The 22,560-nt window shown below is 41.9% G+C and overlaps 1 protein-coding gene across 3 annotated transcripts in view; it reads right to left on the bottom strand.

Annotated features, from left to right (window-relative positions):
- The window catches only part of stpg1 (sperm-tail PG-rich repeat containing 1), a 40,559-nt gene extending 26,155 nt beyond the window's left edge, over window positions 1-14,404 (bottom strand). For 2 of the 3 annotated variants that reach the window (XM_069895651.1, XM_069895653.1), the window contains exons 1-2: window positions 14,329-14,404; window positions 4,006-4,153 (exon numbers count right to left, since the gene is read on the bottom strand). In XM_069895651.1, the coding sequence (XP_069751752.1) occupies window positions 4,006-4,105 (100 nt within the window). In that variant the 5' untranslated portion in view covers window positions 4,106-4,153; window positions 14,329-14,404. The remainder of the gene's footprint in view (window positions 1-4,005; window positions 4,154-14,328) is intronic. The other variant, XM_069895652.1, reaches the window with a different exon arrangement.
- Between the last annotated feature and the right edge of the window lie 8,156 nt (window positions 14,405-22,560).

Genomic DNA, 22,560 nt, shown 5'->3' with positions numbered 1-22,560 from the left:
TTAAGGATCTCTCGGCCTTTAAATGTCTAGCGTAAAAGCAAAATCAGCTCAAGACTGGCATCAGATGACGTCATCTCACATGACCTTGACCCCTAGTACAATCCCCGGAGTTTGCAAACGTCAGCATTTCAATCAGACAAGTGTAGAATGGGCAATCGCATTGTGGGATTGAAATTACCCGAGTTTTTGCGTGAGTGCAGGAGCGTGAAGGAAGAAAAGATTAAAATGAAGGTATAAACTTTGCCGTGGGGAAGTCACAGCAAGAGAGAGAGAAAATAGTAATGGTGGATAATTTTTAAACAGTGTGGTAAAGCTGGTAGTGCTATAGCGCACAATTTTATACAAGCATGAGTAAGTTGGTAGCTTTTCCCCACAGACTACCAACTTTCCCACGCTGCTTAAAAATTGTCCGTTATTGCTATTTATTGCTTGCACTTTCCCCATGGTCCCATTTAAAGGTTTATATAGGTCAGCACAACAGGGATTGAAGGGCTCTTACTGTGCTGTACATAAAGCTTAATTAAGTTATAATTATGCAGTATTAATTTTGTTCAAATATAAGATCACAATACATTGGGGGTGTTTCTACTGAGCCGGGAAAAGCGCGGTGGTGCGCGGTGACACCTCGAATCTGGCCGCACTGTAAACACATCCGGTTGTAGCCGATGTGCGGCGATTCGAGGTGCTCCGGCATCCTACTTTTGAGGTGGTCAATGCGGGGTGATGCGAGGGACGACCTCGCAGTGGAAACACCACGGGTTGCTCACCGGAAGTTGCGATTTTTCACCCGCGGTTCACCTCGCATCGCCCTGCATCACCTCGCATCGCCCTGCATCACCGCGTATTCAATCGCTCGGTAGAAACAGTTCAGGTAGTCCGAAAATGCGCGGTGATGCGAGCAACAAAAAATCGCGGTGATTTGAGGTGATGCGGGGTGATGCGAGGTGTCCTTAGTATAAACACAGCTAGTGATCAGGATTTAGGGCAGGTCCACCATCGCTCGATGTGTCATGATGTCACTGGTAGAAGGTAGAACAATCCTAAGGGTGGGGGGGGGGTGATGGGATGGGATGGCTCCTTGCAAGTGTGAAAGGGGCTTAGGATTTTCTTGCTATTTACTTTGTCTTGATGTCAGAGACAAGATCTTGCCTCTGTCCACTTTAGAAGTAACTATTGTCAAAATGATCAAAACAGCTGTAGCCATTCTGATTTTATTGGAAATTGCTTCGCCCAAGCATCCATTTAGAATTTTTTTGTTTGATTTCTTCCCTTCAATATTGTGCAATTAATTTGTTTATTCCTGGTTCACAATCTGTATTCAATACAAGCTGTTTTGAAATAGTTTCCATGTCAATGGCAGTCAAGTGCAATGACTATTTTATCACATGAAAGGAGTGCCTTATCTTTTGAAAAAAATCTGCCTTAAATTTGTTTCCTCACCTCCTTTTGCTCTGATCAAGAGGATAGCATATATTTTAAAGGTCACTTTATCTTTGAGGATCTCTTTTACATTAACATTTTTCAGAGTTTGATAAACCTGGACAAACCCCTGCCATAGTTTTGAAGTGATTGCTTTGATGGATCTTGGTTTCTGATATTTATCTTATGGTTACCTTGAGGCTTAAAGACTGCAGGAGTAATTTAGTTAGTGTAAAAGAGTTTTTATGCATTGCAGGAAATTAAATTGCTGCAAAGAACAACTTAATGTGAAGGCACTTCCTCCAGTTTATGTTTGTAGAAAGCTGGCACCAAAGCTACAGGCTGTGAAACAGGATTGCATCTTGCAAAGGATTGTTTCTCCAATGTTTAACTTTCTCCCTCAACACCTCTGCAATTCACACAATGCAGGTGCTCAGGACACTGGGCCCAAGAATCTCCCTTTCTCGGTACTTTTCTAGGTGCTTAAGATCTCTAAGCTGAAATAGAAAATAGATCAGACAGTTCTGATGGAATGCATAGATGTTCTTGCTACAATCCCTCTTTGATTATTTATGTGGAAATTAGTTTGCATGGATCTGAGGTGTGACTCTAGTCACCTTTTAATAGGGCTGCTCTCTCAGATTTACAGGGGACTATTCCCATAATCAAAATCAGTTTTATTGTCATGAACATGTGTCACAAATATTATATTTTTGCAGCTGTAGTATTGTGCAATACTGGTGCAAAATTGCTATAAATTACAATTCCTAAATACAAGATTTAAACAAAAATAATTACTGTACAAAAAAGTGAGGTAGTGTTCATCAGTTCATTGTCCTTTCAGAAATCTGATGGCGGAGGGGAAGAAGCTGTTTTTGTTGAGTGTGTATCTTCAGGCTCCTGTACCTCCTCCCTGATGGTAGCAGTGAGAAAAAGGCATGAGGTGGATGGTGAGGGTCCTTGATGATAGAAGCTGCTCTCTCTTTAATGGAGTGATCTAGTGCCCATGATGGTGTTGACATCTCCATACCAGACAGTGATGCAATCATTCAGAATGCTCTTCATGGTACACCTGTATAAATTTTCAAGAGTCTTTAGTGACATACCAAATCTCATCAAACTCCTTATGGTGTGCCTTCTTCATGATGGCCTCAGGCTGAGTCTTTGGAGATGTTAACATCCAGGAATTTGAAGTTTCTATTGACCCCCCTCGATAAGGACTGGCTTCAGTTCTCTTTCCTGAAAGTCCACAATCAATTCCTTAGTTTTGCTAGTGTTGAGTGCAAGATTATTGTTGTGACACCCTCTCAACTAGGTGATCTATCACACTCCTGTACTCTTCTTCATTGCTGTCTGTGATTCTGCCAACAATCATGGTGTCTTTGGAAAATTTGTAGATGGCATTTAAATTGTACCTAGCCACACAGTCATGGGTGTATAACAAGTAGAGCAGTGGGCTAAGCACACAACATTGAGGCGTGCCTGTGTTGATTGTCATTGAGGAGGAGATGTTGCTACTGATCCTCATTGAGTGTAGTCTTCCAATGAGGAGGTCAAGGATTCCGTTGCAGAGGGAGATGCAGAAGTCCAGGTTTTGAAGCTTGCTGACCAGTACTGGGGGGCGGGGGGGGGGGGGGGGGGGGGCGGGAGGAGGGGGGATGGTGTTGAAAGCAGAGCCTGATGTCAGTATTGCTGCTTTCCATGTGATCCAGTGCTGAGTGGAGAGCCAGTGAGAATACATCTGCTGTGGAGTGATTGTGGCGATAGACAAATTGCAGTGGGTCTAGGTATTTTCTTAGATACAAAGCATTTCATCACAGTAGATGCAAGTGCTACTGGGCGGTGGTCATTGAGGCAGCTCACCCCGCTCTTCTTGGGCAGGGTGAGTGATGAATGATGCCTTTTTGAAGCAGGTGGGAACCTCCGACTGCAGCAGTGAGAGATTGTAAAGGTCTGAACACTCCAGCTAATTGGTCAGCACAGATGTGCAATACCCTGCCAGGAATGCCATCAGGGTTTGATGCCTTGCAAGGATACACCTTCTCAATTATGTTCTGACACAGGCCTCTGAAACAAATATCACAGGGTCACCAGCTTCTGCAGGGATACTCACTGGTACCTGACTCAGTTTCCTGAATTATATCAGTACAACAACCCTTTGTCACTGATCTGAGCTAAACCCTGAAACTCAGGGCCACGACCCTGAGCCAATCACAGAGCCTCACTATGAATTGAACTTTTACTTTCTTAAAAGGTTGTGTTAGTCTATGGTCTTTATTGATACATAAAATATATATATGGGTATGAGGTTGGGAAAAATGAGATTGTTGTGGAGAAGGTCAGCACGTCATCGTGGGCTGAAGGGCCTGGGCTGTGCTATCCATTAAATTATGCCATTAAGTGAGGAGGACATAACTTGATGTAAAGAAGAGCATTTAAAATTTCAAAAACCAGTATATTCTAGCAAATTCATTAGCTATTAAGCAACCAGTAACAGATTAAATCTGGTCTGAGAATTTCCATTAAGAAGACATTGGTATAAACAAACTGTATATCAAGAAATATAGTGTACATCTTTAATATTACCTTTGCTGGGATTTCCTGTTGGTAGGTAATGAATCTTTTTGTACTCAGGCTTTTGAATCTGTTTGTCCTTAAACTCAGGGTGTTGGATATAATCTACCATAATGTACCCAATGATAACCAAAGTATTCCAGTCTCAGATTGTGGACATCTAATCAGACAAAAGCAATAACAGAGGATCTGATTAATCTGTTCATGTAATAATCTTCAAGTTATTTCTAAATCTCACCAAATCTCAAGAAAGATAATAAAGGATTCATGGATTGCATTCTCCTTACAATTGTTTCCAGTGTTTCTGCATTAGCAGAAGTCTCAGATAAAATCTTTAAATATATTTGATCTAACGAGGCTTGCTGATAAAGAATCAGCAAGGAATTAAAAATAAAAATATAACTTCATCCCAAAACTTATCTGCACAGACAAGATGCTCAAGAATTTACATGGTGTACAATTCATTTTATAAGATGAATAAGATATGGGTTTGATCCCACCCTTAATGTTCATGCAAACAGGTTCTAATTTGCAGAGTTGTTGAGTTGGAATGAGCTTGCACTTTTATGCACCTCGTATTGGCAAGTTATAAATGGTGTTGACAATCGTGGCAGGCATTTTTGTGCAAATCAACACCAATGGAGTTTCCAAAACAGACTTGTTTTAAAAATACTGCCCAGTTCTAGTTGCATCACCACCATGTTCCCACTACCTTACCGGTCTGACCCAAACCCTGTACCCCAGTACATGAGCCTAAGACAACCTTGCACCCCTGTAATTCTGGATTTGACATGGCACTTTCTTTTGGATCCAATGAATTTTTGTATTTAAGATTGAATTGCTGTGTGGGGCTGCAACAAATGCCCACGTCATATGTGCTGGCATCAGAACGTAGGAAAAAGGACCAGGAGTAGGTCATCTGGCCCACCGAGCCTGCTCCGCCAGTCACTGAGTTCATGGCTGATCTGAGAAAACATATCATTGATCTCCTCTACTATTCCTTAATTCTAATTTTATTTAAACTGCAATTTACCCATCATGGTCTTAATTTAAACCTTGCTTGTTTTCTCTCTTTACCAGCTGATGAATGATCTTTATTCTGAAGCATTAACCCCGTTTCTATTTCCACAGATGTTATCTGACATGATGAGTATTTTCTGGTTGAATCATCAATTAATGATTGATTTTCATTAGAATATTAACTTCTCAAAGGTCAACTGTGTTCCTACTTGTAAAAAGTACTAAACAGAAAATTATATGAAAATATCAATGTTTAGAATAGTCCCACAATTATATTTTTATAGTTTTTGCATGGATGAATTCCTATTCCTTGGGAATGGAGCAATTCAATATGAGAAAAGCACAATCTGCTCGAGGAACTCAGCAGGTCATGCAGCATTCAAGAGTGAAAAAGAATGGTTGGCATTTTGAATTGGAGTCCTCTGTCAAAACTTTCTTGATGAAGTGTTCCATTCTGACATGTTGACCATCCTTTTTACTCCTATTGTGTCATGCGCCCAGAGGACCCCAAAACCCAGCAGCAATAGAAATTCACCAAGACAAATGGTTACTTAAACAAACATTGCTTTTAATTATCTTTAAACATGAAAACAGGATCAAACTTTAACTTATTACTATTAACTTAACTAACTTAACTTAACCCCCTTCTAAATCCAAGCACACATGTATGTAATGGGTGTGTAAGTTCAGAAAAGTTATTTGATTCACAGTCCAATCTCACTTCTCACTCCTCCAAGTTCACTGGTTGCAGGCAATTCTTATATTGTGTATAGAACATTTATGAATTTCACCAGGCTTTGGTGCTTGAAAGGTAAATGGTTACCGTTCAGGAAGGTTCATGTCAGTTTACAAAGAGAGATTTGTTGCTTGTTGGACACCCACAACTGATTCCTTCTGATCAGCCACTTCAGTGTTTTGCTGAAGAAACTTGCCCCGTCAGGGTTTTCCAGAGGATGACCTCCTTTTTTCAGGTCACCACAGAGTTCCTTTTTGTTTCCCTTATTTCAAGTGTAACATTATGCAGCCAGCCATTTCCTCTTGTATGGATCACAATGGCTTTGACCAGGCTGAACTAAGAACTTACAAACCGTTTTCAAAATGGGGCTTTTCTACAAGTTTGTTAGCTTGTCCTGTTCCAGTTCCAGCTGCTGCTGTTGAACTGTAGAACTTAATTCTCTCTCTCTCTCTCAGAGAAAACCACATGATCCTCTTAGAATAGCCAACTGCATTTAGACTGCGGCACTGGTCCTAATCTTCTGAGTTTGTTCATCTGTTGCTTTCCGAAATAATAATCCATTACACCACAGCTTGTCCAATTAACACCTACTAGACCCCATGCATTAGAGAATTAATGTCAGTGTCCTCTTCTTGGTCCACATTCCTTTAATTGAAGTTCCAATAACATTCAGATTCTGATGGGCAAACCATGTACAATGCTCCATTATGGCAGGAGATTACTGAAGGACAGAGCAAATGATTCAAGGATTCCAGAAACCCCTTGTAGTAAAACATCGCATGTCCCAAGAGTCTCTGGCATGGCACTCAAAACCTTGAGTTCATGCATCAGGAATACATGAAAGTCCACTGAAAATCATGGAAATGAGAACACTACCTCTGAGATAATTCACATATCCCCCCTAGCTGCACTGGTGGCAGCATTTGCAGGGTCATACGAGGCTCATCAACCCTTTCATTAACCACAGAACTGGAGTGAAAGGAAATCAGAATCAGAATTTATTGTCATGAACAAGTCATGAAACTCAGTGTTCTGCGGCAGTATCATAGTGAAAACATTCATATTATAATCATCTTACAATATTACTATAAATAAATAAAAAAAATAGTACTGCACGAAAAGTCTTTGGTTCATTGATTATTCAGGAATCTGATGGCAGCGGGGAAGAAGCTGTCCTTGTGCTGCTGAGTGCCCATCTTCAGGCTCTTGTACCTTTTTCCTGATGGTAGCAGACTAAAGAGGGCGTGGCTGGGTGGTGGGGGTCTTTGAGGATAGCAGCTGCTTTTTTAAGACCGTCTCATGTAGATGACCTCGATGGAGGGAAGTCTGGTGCCTGTGATGTCGCAGGGCGAGTTAACCACCCTCTGGAATTTACTGTTGTCCTGAGAATTGGCGCTTCTGTACCAGCCAGTGACGCAACCAGCCAGAATGCTCTCCAGGGTACTCCTGAAGAGGTTTTCGAGAGTCTTCGGCGACATCTCCTCAGACACCTCACAAAGTATAGCTGCTGGCAAGCTTTCTTTGTGATGGCATCAACATGGAGGCTCCAGGACAGATCCTCGCCAGCATTCTCAATGCTGAGAGACTTGTTCAAGGAGAAAGGGATGAAGAGGCTGTTACTACACGAAAAGAAAACAGAAATAATTTTGGTTGGCTTATTGAAAAATATCTCCTCCCACTATATGCACTTAGTCTTGTTCATTTTGTTACTGCAGTCACCAGGAGTTAGCAAAACCACAAGAGGGAGCAAGTTAGCCAATATGGGGAAGGAGGCACAGGAGCATGAAGGCAAACACCCAGCCGCACAAGGACAGCTTCTTCCCTTCTGCCATCAGATTCCTGAATGGACAATGAACACAGACACTACCTCATTTTCTCACATATTTATTTATTTTTAAGTATAATTTTATACAGAACCAACATTTGCACTTTAATGGTTCTGCAAAACAACAAATGACATGTTCACAACAATAAATTCTGATTCTGATCAAAATGTTTTGGATGAGCTTTGTAAATATTTCCCAGTTACAAATCTACAAACTACCACATACACTTGGTGCTCTTTCAGGTAATTAAACCCAATTCGGCCAATCCTTTAGTCACAGATCAGTACAATCAGCTCATGTAATGGAGGATTAAAACCATGTGCCCAGATGCTTTTTGCTTCTGTGAAACTGACGACACTGGGGCCACACTCAGGTCACCTTACTTTCAGAACTAGCAGATGAAATTAAACTCAGCCATGGGGATTTATCTGAAGATATACTTTGAAATGGAATTCCACTGTGAGGCCCAGGGAAAGCAGTTGTCAAATGCAACACTCTGAAATTGACGAATTGGTCACAACCTGTCTTGCTCGAGAAGTTTTAATAAGTCTTTGTATCTACGAGATAAACCAGGAAATCATAACATCCTGGTTCCATAATAATTAATCTTCTAAATTGTAGAATAGTATGTTCAGTTTTGATTTTGACTGACAAATGTTAGAAGGAGTAGGTGCATGATTAATTGTTTTTGGGGTATATAAGCCTGTGGTCCTGCTGCTGAAGTTTAGACGCTCCGAGGGGTGGGAACACCCCTTGTCAAGAAGGAAGAACAGCCAGAGTCCGAGCAACGTCCCGGTCAGGGGAGGTGGAGAAGCTGCTACCAGCGCCCTGACAACCTACTACAAGTGTGCAGTCGTTGCCTCGCTTCGGCAGTTGGGACCAGTCCAAGCGTTGATAAGTATAGTTGGGAAGGGCTTGCATATTGTAGTGTGAAATCAGTTTTTGAATTAGTAATAAACATTTGTATAAACTGAACTGCTCTCAGTGTGTGTGTCTATTTTCTTTCGGTAGCTCAAATATTGTAAGCAATCTAAAACGAACAAAATGAGAAGTATAAGTTTACCCAAGACAGCTCATCGTGGGCTGGAGGACTTGAGAGGAGAGCTGCTCCGAGTGCCAATTTTTCGGGGATAAGTTACTAAGTTTGGTGGTACAGCTGATGGTGTTTGCGCCCATGTCACTGAGGAACTTGGGCTTTGATCAGATCACAAAAAAGACACAGAGATAAACAAAAGTCAGAAGAAAGCAACCAAATAACCAAAGAGGAGTCACATTGCCAGCAGGAACACAAAAAGTCTGCAGATGCTTTGCCAGCTATTTATCTCTTCAGTGAAGAACACAATTGGAATGCAAGTTTAAACCCAGCTGACCACTGTTAATGTGATCACTGTCAAATTTTAAATCCTGTAAATTATGCAGCAAAAGTAAAAGAAATGGAAATTGTTAGCAGTTTAGGTGCCATGGAAAGAGGAGCAAAGCTATCACTTCAGACCTTTCATCGTAACAGAAGTATTATTTACAACTTGGAAAGTTAAAAAGATTAGAAAGGAATATATGAAGAAAAGTTAAATTTAAGCAAATGAACACATCAATTTGAATCAGTGGAATTAAATTGGAAGCACAAAATCTATGATGATTTTTAGACGTTAAAAATAAATGTAGTCTAGGAATTTCATCTTCTCTGAGATGTTGCTGAAGAGACTTTAACCAAAGTGTTGCTAATCTCTGGTCAGGTCAAAAGAAAGGAGGAGAAGCTGGATTGGAATGGTCTGATAGAGTGAACGGGGCACAGGAAATAACCCCTCCATCACCATTCAAAGCACAAGAAATGCTGGAGGAACACAGCCGGTTTCGCAGCATCCATGGGAGGTAAAGGTATATTAACGATGTTTCGGGCCTGAACCCTTCCTCAAGGTGTGAGTGAAAAAAGTCAGGCGTCTGAATTAAAGGCTGGGGTGAGAAAGGGGGAGGAATGGGAGGAGAGTCCAGTCCAACAGACAAAACGTGTTAATTATTATTACAGAAGGAGCAGATATCATCTCTGGAAAGCCATTTCTCGGGTGAAGTGGAGTTTCTGGATGAAAATGGAAATAACGAAGGTTACCTGATGGATATGGACAGGACTAAATGACATATGATGCTACAAACCCAAATCTGATGCAAAGCTTCTCTCCCAGATGAACTCAATGCTTTCTACACCCGATTTGACCATAAGGACAAGGAAGAATCACCAGTGTGCACTCCCATGTCCCCTGATGATCCTCTCCTCTCCTAACCCAGGATGACCTAAGGGCTGCCTTCAGGAGAATGAATCTGAGGACAGCATCCAGTCTGGATGGAGTACCAGCTGAGTATTAAAAGTTTGTGCTGACCAACTTGCCAATGTATTCACGGATATCTTCAACATCTCACTCTGGCAGGGTGTGTTACCCACCTGTTTTAAACAGGAGTCCATTGTACCGGTGCCCAAGAAGATTGTGGTAACCTGCCTAAATGACTATCAACCAGTGACCATTAAATCAACAGTTGATGAAGTGTTTGGAAAGGCTGTTGCTAAAGCATATCAGGTATTGACTGAATGGCAACATGGATCTGTTCCAATTTGCCTATTGTAGCAACTGGTCTATCTCACTGGCCAACATGTGCCTTCTCACTGACTATATAAAGCCTTGGAACATCTGGACAGCAAAGATGCATAAATTAAGATAAGCTTTATTGACTACAGTTTAGCATTTAACAATGAAAATTGATCAGCAAACTCCAGGGCCTGGGACTCACTCCACTCTGTAATTGGATCCTGGATTTCCTCACCTCCAGACCACAATCAGTGAAGATTGGTAAGAACATCTCCTCCACAATCTCCATCAGTACTGGAGCACCACGGGGCTGTGTTATTAGCTCCCTACCCTATTCACTTTACACTTTTGACTGTGCAGTTCAGTATGATAGCAACACATTTACAAGTTTGCTGATAGTATTGAATTGTATAAAAAGGGGCAATGGGTTAGCATACAGGAGAGAGATTGAAAACTTGGCTGAATGGTGCACCATCAATAACCTCCCATTATAATGTCACCAAAACCAAGGAGCTGATTGTTGACTTCTGGAAGGGAAAACCAGAGGTATACAATCCAGAGGTGAAGAGGGTAAGAAAATTCACTATCTCAGAGAATCTTTCCTGGACCCAATACACAAATGCCATTGTGCAAAAAGCACATCAGCACCTCTACTTCCTCATGGGTTTGCAAAGGTTTGGTATGATATCAGACAGCCTGGCAAAATTCTACAGATGTGTGGTGGAAAGTGTGCTGACTGGCTGCATTATGGTCTAGTATGGGGACACCAATGCTTCTCAGCAGAAAACCCTGCAAAAGGTAGTGGACTCAGCCCAGGACATCATGGGTAACAAGTTCCCCACCATCGAGAACATCTATGGGGAACGCTGCCATGAGAGAGCAGCAGAAATCATCAAGGATTCACCCAGCACATGCTCTGTTCTCACTGCTACCATCAGGAAAGTGGTATAGGTGCCATAAGACCTGCACCACCAGGTTCAGGAACAGCTGCTACCCCTCCACCATCAGACTCTTCAATGACAAACTCAATCAAGGACTCATTTAAAGACTCCTACTTTTTATTGATTTTTTTTCTTTGTATTGCATAGTCAGTTTGTTTACATTTCTTCCTTTGTCAACATGTGTAAATTGAATCATTTTTGCACTACTAATAAGTGGTGATTCTGCCTCACCCATAGGAAAAAGAATCTCAGGGTTGTATATGATGTCTAAATCTGAAATCTAATTGGATATGATAAGAGCACCTTTTGTTTGTTGGTCTGTACTCTTTTTCCTCTCATATTTTTCTCTTTGTTTCCCCAGCCTTTAATTCAGATGCCTGTCTTTTTCATTCACACCTTGAGGAAGGGCTTAGGCCTAAAATGTCAGTAATATACCTTTACTTCCTGTGGAAGCTATGAGACTGGCTGAGTTCCTCCAGCATTTCTGTGCTTTGACCACAATCATAGCATCTGCAGACATTTGAATTTCATTCCCACCATAAGCATGTCTGAGATCAAGTCAAAATGTTCCTTTCCTGTCTAAATTAGACCAGTGAATCATATGGACAGGCAGCTTGCTAAGGAAACAGCCATTATATAGTAACCCCCCCACCGGGACTCAACACTTAAAGGGATTGGTTGATGCTGTGTAAGTGAATTTTCCCGTTGCTTGAGATTGTGGGTGTTTTTTTTATTAATGTTTTATTTAAAATTTCCATACATGTATTCATGTCAAATTACAAAATATAATAATCATATAATCATATCAATTCCATTATACATGGTGGTTTTATTAACCCCCCCACCCAAAAAAAGAGATCATGTATTGCATGGGTTAGCAAACTGATCACTTGGGGGAACCATTTTTAACTTCTGCATTATTTTTATCTATTTATTTGCCGGTTGCTTATTTGAGAAAAAGCCTTATTGAGATTCCAGCAAAGAGTGGGTGGGGTGAATCAATGGGCACTTTCAAATTGCAGCATTCCTGTAGCCCTCCTTGGACCCGGGTGAGATTACTGGATCGTGTGTGCCTCCCAGAAAGGGAGTCAAAAAAAGTGGCTAGCAGTGGTTTGGGGGGCTGTTGTGGAGCCAGGAGAAGGGTTCATTTCCATTTGTTCATTTCCACATGCATGTACTTGTCATTGTCATTTTGGTGTCATGTGACCTTGCTGAATGCAATTTGGCTTTTGTTTTTTTTCATGTCACTACCATACTTCAAAAAGACTTCACAAGTTGTACCTGTGAAAGTTCCAAAATTCCAAACTTTTCTTTCCTAATCTTTTTAACCTGCATTGAAGTGGTGAGATGTTGATGATAATCTAGGCCTAAATAATTACACTTGTTACGTAGCTCAAGTAAAACTGTACAAAATGTCATTTTTTAAAATTAAAAATTAAATGCTTTACAGGTTAGGAGAGCAATTTGAAAAAGAGGAATTTTCCATCATGCAAAAGCCAACCAGTGTGTGACATAGAAAAATGTTTGACTGCGACTGCCGTAAGCAACAACTTTTCTAGTTTTCCCTCTCTTCTTGTGGAATATACACAGCTTCTTGCAATCTCCTCTCCTCCACCCACCCCCCCCCCCCACCACCACGCCCCTCCTCACTGCCAGCAACATGATTAAAATGAATGCTGAACCTGCATTTAACTGTGTTCCAAATCAACATGAGAACTGCCAAATGTCCTGCCATCTTGTTGATATCCACGATAAATCAAGTAATTGATGAATATTCAGGTGGATGCAGGTGGTTCACAGACAAGAAGACAAGATTTGGCAAAACATTTTGATGAATGTGATGTATATTTCAGCAAGATTAAAGAAGAACTGCCTGATGACATTCCAAGCCTTGGAGTCTGGCACTCAGGATTTCTTTTAGAGATACAGCACAATGACCCAGAGCTTGTGCCGCCCAATTTCAGCCATGCAATCAATTAACCTACGAACCTCGTATGTCTTTGGAATGTGGGAGGAAACCAGAGCACCTGGAGGAAACCCACGCATTCTCAGGGAGAACTGTACTTAAAGAAAGCACTAGATTCAAACCTGGGTACCAGTGTTGCCATCTTCAAGTAACTCCTGTTGATGTTGTTATCCCTCAAATCTGCCACAGGACACTTCAAACTATATTTCCCCCTGATCATGACCCAAAATCTCCTGAGCACAACCTGCTAGTGACTTTGACATTCAAAGTTTGATTTCAAACTTCCCAGTCAAATTGACAGAGATCTGACGCTCACTTCCATGGATTTCGGTCCACTGCTACCCACCACACTCACTTACCTGCAATTTGTGACGCACAAGTTACCGACCTCCTTTGACTCTCTGCTATTGGTGAACAGCCAACAGCCCTTTTAATTTTAATATTTTTTTTAAACCATTACGCGCTATTTCCACGCAAGCCCTGTTCTATTACCACGAAGTCACACATTAGCCCACTGAAGTTTGCCAATTTAAAAAACCTTTGCAAGAAGAAGAACTTCTTGGCCATTAATTTAGAAAACAGCTATTGCATTTGGTAATTTCTAATTCTGTTTTTATTTCTAAAACTAATTGATACCCTATAATATTTCTAAAACTAAATGATACCCTATAATATGAAAAGTAAAATTTTAGGCCATGGTATCCCATTCAAAACATCTATTTCTACAATTATATTGAGTGAACAGTTCATCCATTCCACATAATATGGCCAGAATTAATGTTGAATAGAAAATAGATAAGATACAATGAAGAATCCCTTATATCTCCACATTGTTGGCCAGAAGAGCCATCTTTTTCAAACGAACAAAAAGTAATTTTAAGTTCAATTTCAATAGTTCAGTCGTACACATTCCAGAATTGAAAGGTAATGTTAGGAATTTCCTGTAGCAAATAAATGCTACAATAAAACTGTCCTTGAGTGGGGGGGGGATCAGCCTGAGTCGGACTAAAGGGGACCGCAGGATGGTGCTGGATTATGAAGGGGTTTGGGGACCCTCGGTGTTCCCGGTTCGCACAGAAAAGGTGACCAAGAACCTGGCCAGAAATCGGTGGCAGCCACAGGAATCTCCCAGCCGGCTGGCCCAGGGCACAGGGATACATCGCCCTGACCGTGTCTTCACGCCAGCGCCCGCGGCTCCCGAGTCGTCCAGGTTGCCAGTCCCAGGACTACTGCCCCGCACCCATTCAGTCGCGCAAAGTTCCCCCCTTACCCGTCGCTCTCTTGCCTCCACCGAAATGTGTCTGCTCCTTTCTGGGCAGCAGAGACTTGTTTATTACCTATCCCCAAGGCAACAGAGCCGCAGCGACATTCCATTCAGCAGGAACTCTGTTCCCCACCCTGGAACCAAACCCCCTCCCCATCACACGTCGCGCTCGGGACGTTGCCCCAAATGCCAGGGGATGTGAAGCGGATCAGCTTCGTTTACCAATATGCAGTAAATAGTTATCTGCATTGAAATCACCTTAACAAAATGAGGCCATTCGCCCCACTGTGCTTGTACTTGCTCCTTCGCAGCGCTACCTGATTATTCCTCTGTTCTTTTCACTTCGTCCCTTAAGAGGATTTCAAGTGTTTGGCCAGATCCCCTTTGAAAATTCGAGCGCCCAATTTAGAAAACAGCAGTTTATTCCATAATCTAAAATATTTCACAGTCAGAAAGTTGTATAGGATTTTTAATAAAACGAGCCCATTGGTGTCCCCTATCAGGCCTATCCGTACCAATTCCAATTGTCCATATCTCTCTCAGACCTTCTCGTTCAAATAGTTGTCCAGATACTCCTTAAATGTTATTACTGTTCCTGTTTCTGCCACCTCTTCTGGACAATTTATAATTAAAAAAAAATTTTTAGACATGCAGCACGGTAACAGGCCATTTTGGCCCACGGGTTCGTGCCACCCAATTGACATCCAATTAATCTATAACCCTGGTACATTTTGAACGGAGGGAGGAAACCGGACCCTCCCTCCCCACCCTTCAAAACCCAGGCAGACACCGGGAGAATGTACAGACAGCGTGGGAGTCAAACCCCAGTCCTGATCGCTGGTCCTGTAAAGGCGTTGCACTAACCACTACGTCAACTGTGCCGACCCAATTCATGTTAATTCATGACACACTGACTATTGGGGAGGCCAAACTGGATCTAGTGCTAGATAATGAACCTAGTTATGACAGACCTCTTGGTGGGGGAGCACATTGGAGAAAGTGACTACAATCCCCTGAGCTTTAGCACAGCTATGGACAAGAATAGGAGTAGACAAAATGGTAATGTTTAATGGGGGAAAGGCAAATTACAATGGGATTAGGCAGGAACTGGGCAGAGCAATGTGGGAACAGATGTTGTTGGGGAAAAGCACAGAAATAATGTGGGGTTTTGGATGGGTTTGTCCCACTGAGACAGAAAACAAGATGGTGGGATAAGGGCACCATGGTTGACAAAAGAGATGAGGCAGCTGGTTAAGAAGAAAAAAAGGAAGCATATATTAGGCTTAGGAAGCAAAAGTCAGGAAGGGTTCTTGAAAATTGTATGGCAGCCTGGAAGGAACATGAAAGGACTTAGGAGAGCTAGAAGGGAGCATGAGATGGCCTTGGCAAATAGGATTAAGGAAAATCCTAAATCAACAGAAGAGTGACTAGAGTGAAGAAAGGGCTGCTTAAGAATAATGGAAGGAACATGGGCCTGGTAGCAAAGGAGGTTGGAGAGGTCCCAAATGAATACTTTGCTTCAGTGTTTACCAGAGAAAAGACCTTGAACAGGGTGAGGTCAGAATAGATCAAGCTTGCGAGCTGGAGCATGTGGAGATAAAGAAAGAAAAAATGCTGGTTCTTCTTAAAAACATTCAGATTGATAAATTTTGCGTTGGACATGATATACTCTAGGTTACTATAGGAATGAGCTAAAAGATTGCTGGGGTATTGGGAATGATCTCTGCATCCTCCCTGGCCACAGGAGGGATGCTGGAGGATTGGAGAATGGCAAATATAGTCCCCATTTTTAAAAAAGGTAACAGGGAGATTCCTAGGAATTATAAGCAAACAAGTCTTACATCGGTGGTGGGCAAACTATTTGCGAAGATTCTTCGGGATAGGATTTGTAAGCGTTTAGAGAAGCATAGACTTCATGGCTTTGTGAGAGGCAGGTCATGCCTCACGAGCTTAATTGAGTTTTTTGAGTAATTGACAAAAGAAATTTTGATGAAGGTAAGGTAGTAGATGCGGTGCATATGGATTTTAGTAAGGCATTTGACAAGGTTCCCCATTGCGGACTCATTCAGAAAGTTATGAGGCATGGGATCCATGGAACCTTAGTTGTGTGGATTTATACTTGCCTGCAGAAAGTAAAGGGTAGTAGTAGATAGAAACTATCTGCCTAGAAGTCGGTGGCTAGTGGAGTTCTGGAGTGATCTGTTCTGGGACCCCTGCTCTTAATGATTTTTATAAAGACCTAGTCGAAGAAGTGGAAGGATGCAGAAAACACAAAGGTTGGAGGTGTTGTGGATAGTATAGAAGATTGTCATAGATTGCAGAGTTGGGTGGAGAAGTAGCAGATGGAACTCTGTATAAGTGTGAAGTGATGCATTTTGGAAGATTAAAATTGAAGGTGGACTACATAGTTGATGGCAGGATTCTTAACAATGTGGAAGAACAAAGGACCTTGGGGTCCAAATCCATAGATCTCTCAGGCTTACCACACAGGTTGATAGAGTAGTTAAGAAGGCTTATGGAATGCTGGCCTTCATTAGTCAGGGGTTTGAATTCAAGACTTGTGAGGGAGTGTTGCAGATCTATAAAATTCTGGTTAGACCATACTTGGAATATTGTGTTCAATTCTGGATGTGGAAGCTTTGGAGAAGGTGCAGAGGAGATTTACCAAGGTTTTAGCCGAGATTGGAGAACATGCCTTATGAGGCAAGGTTAACAGAGATGGGCTTTTCTCTTTGGAGTGAAGGAAGATGAAAATGACTTGATAGATGAATACAAGATTATGAAAGGCATAGATAGGATGGACAACCAACACCTACCTCCCCCCCCCCCCCCCCCCCCCCCACCGCCAGGGCAATGGTAGTAAATGTTAGAGGACATCTGTATAAGATGATGGAAGGAAAGTTTTGATGAGACATCAAAGATAAGTTTACAAAGAGTAGTGGCTGCCTGGAATGCATTGGCAAGTGTGGTGGTGGAGGCTGGTATTGTATGGAAATTTAAAAGACTCTTAGTCAGGCCCAGGATTGAAGAAAAATAGAGGGCTATGGGTGTGAGGTAGGAAAAGTTTAGATTGTTGACTAGGTTTATATAGGTTAGCACAACATCATGGGCCAAAGGGCCGGTTCTGGACAGTATTGTTAGATGTTCTGCGTCCTAAAATTATGAGCATAATTTGGAGTTGGAATCGAGATGGAGTTGGCTGCATTTCATATCTTCTCACTCCATTTTCACTAAGTGTGGTTAAGACTCCTCTTCCTTATCAGCAATTACATTTTTAATTTTAAGCTCCTTTTCAGAATTGACACTGCCATGGGTCATCAATATAAATCAAGAAAAATAGTGTTTTTACCTCAGCTCTAAACTTTGTTTTGGTGAAATTGTAAAAAGACCCCACCCTCTGATCCATAGCTAATTTTGTAGCCAAATTTGCTTTAATCTTATGGTCTTTGATTTTGCTATCTTGTCTTTAACTTCTTATATCAAATGGCTTTTTCAAATCCATAAACATAAAGGTTTCATTAACCTTTATTATTTCATCAGGTTGTTCAAAAGGAATTTGGCTCCTCCATTTAAAGTAGGGTTTACTCTCTTCCAGTCCTCAGGATGCTTATGTTTCAGCCTGTTTCCTCTTAATCTAACGTTATCATCATTATGACTGCCAAGATTGGAGGAACTGCAATCACGTGAACAGAAATTCAAGTGGAGCATCGGCATAAAAGTAAGAAATCTTGTCAAGGAACTATCAGTGTAGAGCAGCCCAGAGTAGGAGTGGGAGTTTGAGGCTTTGCCTCAAGTGGCTTCGGGGAGAAGAGGCTGAGCTTCTTTCAGGTAAGCAAAGGTCAGGTAAGATCTTTGCATATAAACAAAGAATAGGTAATGGAGGCTGCAGCCAAGACAGTGGGATGCTCCCAATGCAGGATGTTTAAAATCTGGGAGAGCACAAATGTCCCTAATGACTACACCTACAAGAGGTGCATCCAGCTGCAGCTCCTGACATCTGACAGACTGAGTTAAGGAACTGGAGTTGGATGAACTCTGTATCATTTGGGAGGCAGAAGGGATGATAGATAGGAGCTTCAGGGAGGTCAGGGAGCAGGTAACTGGGTGACTGTAGGAGAGTGAAGGAGAAGAAGCAGTCAGTGCAGAGCACCCCTGTGGCTGTTCCCCTCAATAATAAGTATACTGTTAGGATGATCTACCAGGGACAATACGTAATGGTCATGTCTCTAGCACAGAGTCAGGCCCTTTAGCTCAAAAGGGAAGGGGATAAGGGGATAGAAGAGGGGATTGGGGATTTGCTAGTTAGGCAAACAGATGGGATATTCTGTGAATGAGATCGAGACTCCTGGATGGCATGTTGCCTCTCAGTTATCAGGGTCAGGTCGAGTTCACAATATTCTCAAGCAGGAGGGTGAGCAGCCACCTGATGTGGTCCACCTTGCTACCAATGACATAGATAGGGGTAGGGTTGAGGTCCTGAAGAGGGAATATAGAGAGTTAGGAAGGAAGCTGAAAAACAAGTCCTCAAAGGTGCTCATCTTGGGATTGCTGCCTATGCTACACCCCAGTGAGGGTAGGAATAGGAATTGTGGCAGATGAATGCGTGGTTGAAGAGTTGGTGCAGGGGCCTGGGGTTCAGATTTGTGTATCATTGGGATCTCTTCTGGGGAAAATCTGACCTGTACCAAAAGGACAAACTGCACCTTCATTGAAGAAGGACCAATATCCTGGCAGGTAGGTTTGCTAGAGTTGTTGGGGAGGATTTAAACTAATTTGGCATGGGGATGGGAGCCAGAATGTGAGTGCAGAGAATAGGGCAGAAGGTAAAAAGCATGATACAATGTGTTGTGTATTTGTGAGAAAGGACAGGCACGGGAGGAAGTATGGACGTAGTCTGAAGGTTTGAAATGTGTCTCTTTCAATGCAAGGACTATTACGAATAAAGTAGTTGAACTTAGAACTTAGATCAGTATGTAGAATTAGAATTATGATGTGGCCATTACAGAGTCTTGGCTAGCAGATGGACAGGATTGGCTGATGCAGGTACTGGGGTTTAGATGCTTTAAAAACAGTAGGATGGGAGGTAAGAGAGGAGGGGGAAGTAGCATTACTGGTCAGGAATAGTATCATGCCTGAAGAAAGGGAGGATGCTGAAATGGGAGAGAGGGAGCGTCTACTGAGTCAGTGTGAGTGGAAGTCAGAAATAGGAAGGGAGCAATCACTGTACTGGGAGTAGTCTATAGGCCCCCAAATAGCCCTTGGGACCCCAAGGAACAGATAAGTAGGCAGAATTTTGTAATGGTGTTGAAATTACAGGTTGTTGACATGGGAGATTTCAACTTCCCTAATGTTAATTTGCACCACCTAACTGCAAGAGGGATAGAGAGGGCATATTTGTTAGGTGTGTCCAAGGATTCCTTACAAAATATGTGGAATGGCCAACTAGAGGAGGGGCCTTACTGGATCTAGTACTGGGTAATGAACCTGGTCAGGTAGCAGACCTCTTGGTGGGGAAGCATTTCAGTGATGGTGACCTTATCTCCCTGAGCTTTAGTGTAATTATGGACAAGGATAAAAACAAACAAAATGGAAAGTGTTCAACTGGAGAAAGGATAATTATGATGGGATGAGGCAGGAACTAGGGAGAGTAAATTGGGAGCAGATGATCACGGGAGAAAGCACAGAAGTAATGTGGCGGATGTTTAGGCACCACTTGCGCTGGCCGGGCACAAGATAGGTTTGTCCCACTAGGATAGGGAAAAGATGGTAGGAAACCATGGTTGACAAAGCAGGAAGTATTTATTAGATTTATGAAGCAAAATACAGGAAGGGCTCATGAGAATTATATGGTAGCCAGTAGGAATTTAAGAAAGGACTTAGGAGAGCTCAAAGGGGGCATGAGAAGGCCTTGGCAAGTTGGATTAAGGAGAATCCCAAGACATTCAAGGCTGTCAGAATAGAACAGGCTTGTGAGCTAGACAATGTTGAGATTAAGAGGAAGTGTTGGATCTTTTTAAAAATATTAAGATTGATAAATCCTTGGAGCCAGATGCAATATACCCTAGGTTGCTGTGGGAAGGGAGATCTGAGGCATTGACTATAATCTTTGAATCCTCCTTAGTCACAGGGGAGGTGTAGGAGGATTGAAGAATGGCAAATGTTGTCCTCTTGTTTTCAAAAGGTATTGGAAAGAATCCTGGGAATTTATACTCCAGGGAGTTTTACATCAGTGGTGTGCAAACTATTGGAGAGGATTCTTAAGGATAGGATTTATGAGCATTTGGAGAAGTCCAGTCTACTCAAGGATAGTCAGCATGGCTCTGGAAAGAGAAGGTTGTGCCTCATGAGCCTAACTGAATTTTTTGAGGAGGTAACAAAATTAATTATTTTGGGCAGTTGATGTGGTCTATATGAATTTTAGTAAGGCATTTGACAAGGTACCCCAATGAGAGACTCATTCAGAAAGTCATGAGGTATGGGATCCATGGAAGCTTGGCTGAGTGGATTAAAAATTGGCTTACATATAGGAACCAGAGAGTGTAAAGAGTTATGGGAAGGGGGCTTCTGCTGTAGTAAGTAGGCCAAGTAATAGTTAATGCTTTAGTAGGTTAAGCAGGCCACAGCTGCAGAGCATAGCATGACTAGAATGGGATGGGAGTATTAAGCAAGAGATACAGCATATTGGAAAGTTGTTGTAAGTCACAGAAACTGCAAAGGACAGAAGTAGCTTCAAACGACAGAAGTAGCTTCAAACGACAGAAGTAGCTTCAAACGTCAGAAGTAGCTTCAAAGGACAGAAGTAGCAAAAGGATTTGATTGCCAATAGTAAAAACATGTAAAAGTGCACGTAGGTACCTATCTAAAGGACTATATACAGTAAGTTGTACAAGAATGCTGTGTACTTTGAGTGGGGCTCAGTGCAAAGAATGAGTTACATTGTAAACTCTTTCCTTGTACCCCCTCACCCCCGCTAGCATAATACAATAAGGAAGAGATTGTATGCTCTTTGGTTCTGCTGCTGTTTGTTTTATTACAGTGTGGGTCGACTTTAATATTGGCATAGTGAGCAGGATCTCACTGGGAGATGTGGGTACCTCCAGACTAAGTAAGCATTCAGGAGGCTGAAAGGAGAAATAAAGGTAACTTCAGATTCCTTGTGTCTGACTCCTACATCGGCCTCTGGGAGAACTGTGGTTCCCTCATCAGAAAGTGTACAAACTAGTAAACATTCATTTGGTGATATATAGATGATTTTTATGGAAGAATAATAAGAGTTAATTTGGAATAAGAGTTCATATGGAATAAATTTGTTTGGAAGATTACAGTAGTACAACAGGGTTCATTTGGAATACTTACGAAGTAAGTAGAGTCTGGGTGAAATTTAAAATTCGACTGGTGGCATATAAGGTTAGGATAAATAGTCGTTTGGATGAGCAGATGTGCAACAAAACAGGACAAAAGTTAGATAAAAGTGATGGGGGCCCCAGGGCAACAAATGTGTTATTTGCACCAAATAAAATCAAAAGAAATATCGACATTTGTCAGCATCTTTAACAAAAAGGTTAGGCAATGAGGAGAGGCCGATCAGTGGTACGTGGTCTGTGAGGGTAATAGAGAAAGCTGAACAATTATTATGGGAAAAGAATATAGGGAAAAAGTGGAGAAGAAAACAAATAAAGGAATAAGGTTGAAAAGAATGGCAGAAGGCAAAGGGGCAACCCTATTCTTGGAAAATGAGGATGAGGATGATTCCTTGTGGGTAGGACCACCCCCATATGTACCCCAGCCATCACAACCCCGCCATAGCCACCAGCCCCCCTCGACTCAGAGCAAGTACCCCAAGCCTTGTCTCTCACTAGTTATGATGAAGAAGGAGGAGGAGTAGCTGAATGTGTAGCAGTGAAGCCGTATCTATAAGAAGGCTGTAATTTGTCTGAAGCAAAGATGAGAACTGTTTCACTAGAGCTTTGTAAAATTAAATGGACAGATTAAGTAAGATCACAAGTTGACTACCAATCGACATAAAAGCCGATTCATGCAGCGACTTCACAGCTATTAGACATTAAAGCTTCAGTTAAGAAATGGTTTCCACTCCTTCAGTGGATACAGTCCCACTTGCAGTCTCAGTTAAATGCAGGACAAAGAGAATCAGAGGAGAAAAATTGTGGACCGAAAGAGCACCTGAAATCATGGCAGCGACTGTGACATGACCTAGAAAGAACACGGCTCCTCGTCAAG

This window comes from Narcine bancroftii, chromosome 8 (assembly GCF_036971445.1).
Source record: "Narcine bancroftii isolate sNarBan1 chromosome 8, sNarBan1.hap1, whole genome shotgun sequence".
NCBI lineage: Eukaryota > Metazoa > Chordata > Chondrichthyes > Torpediniformes > Narcinidae > Narcine > Narcine bancroftii.
The sequence above is the reverse complement of the archived record's forward strand: the minus strand, read 5'-3'. Positions and strand labels throughout refer to the sequence as shown.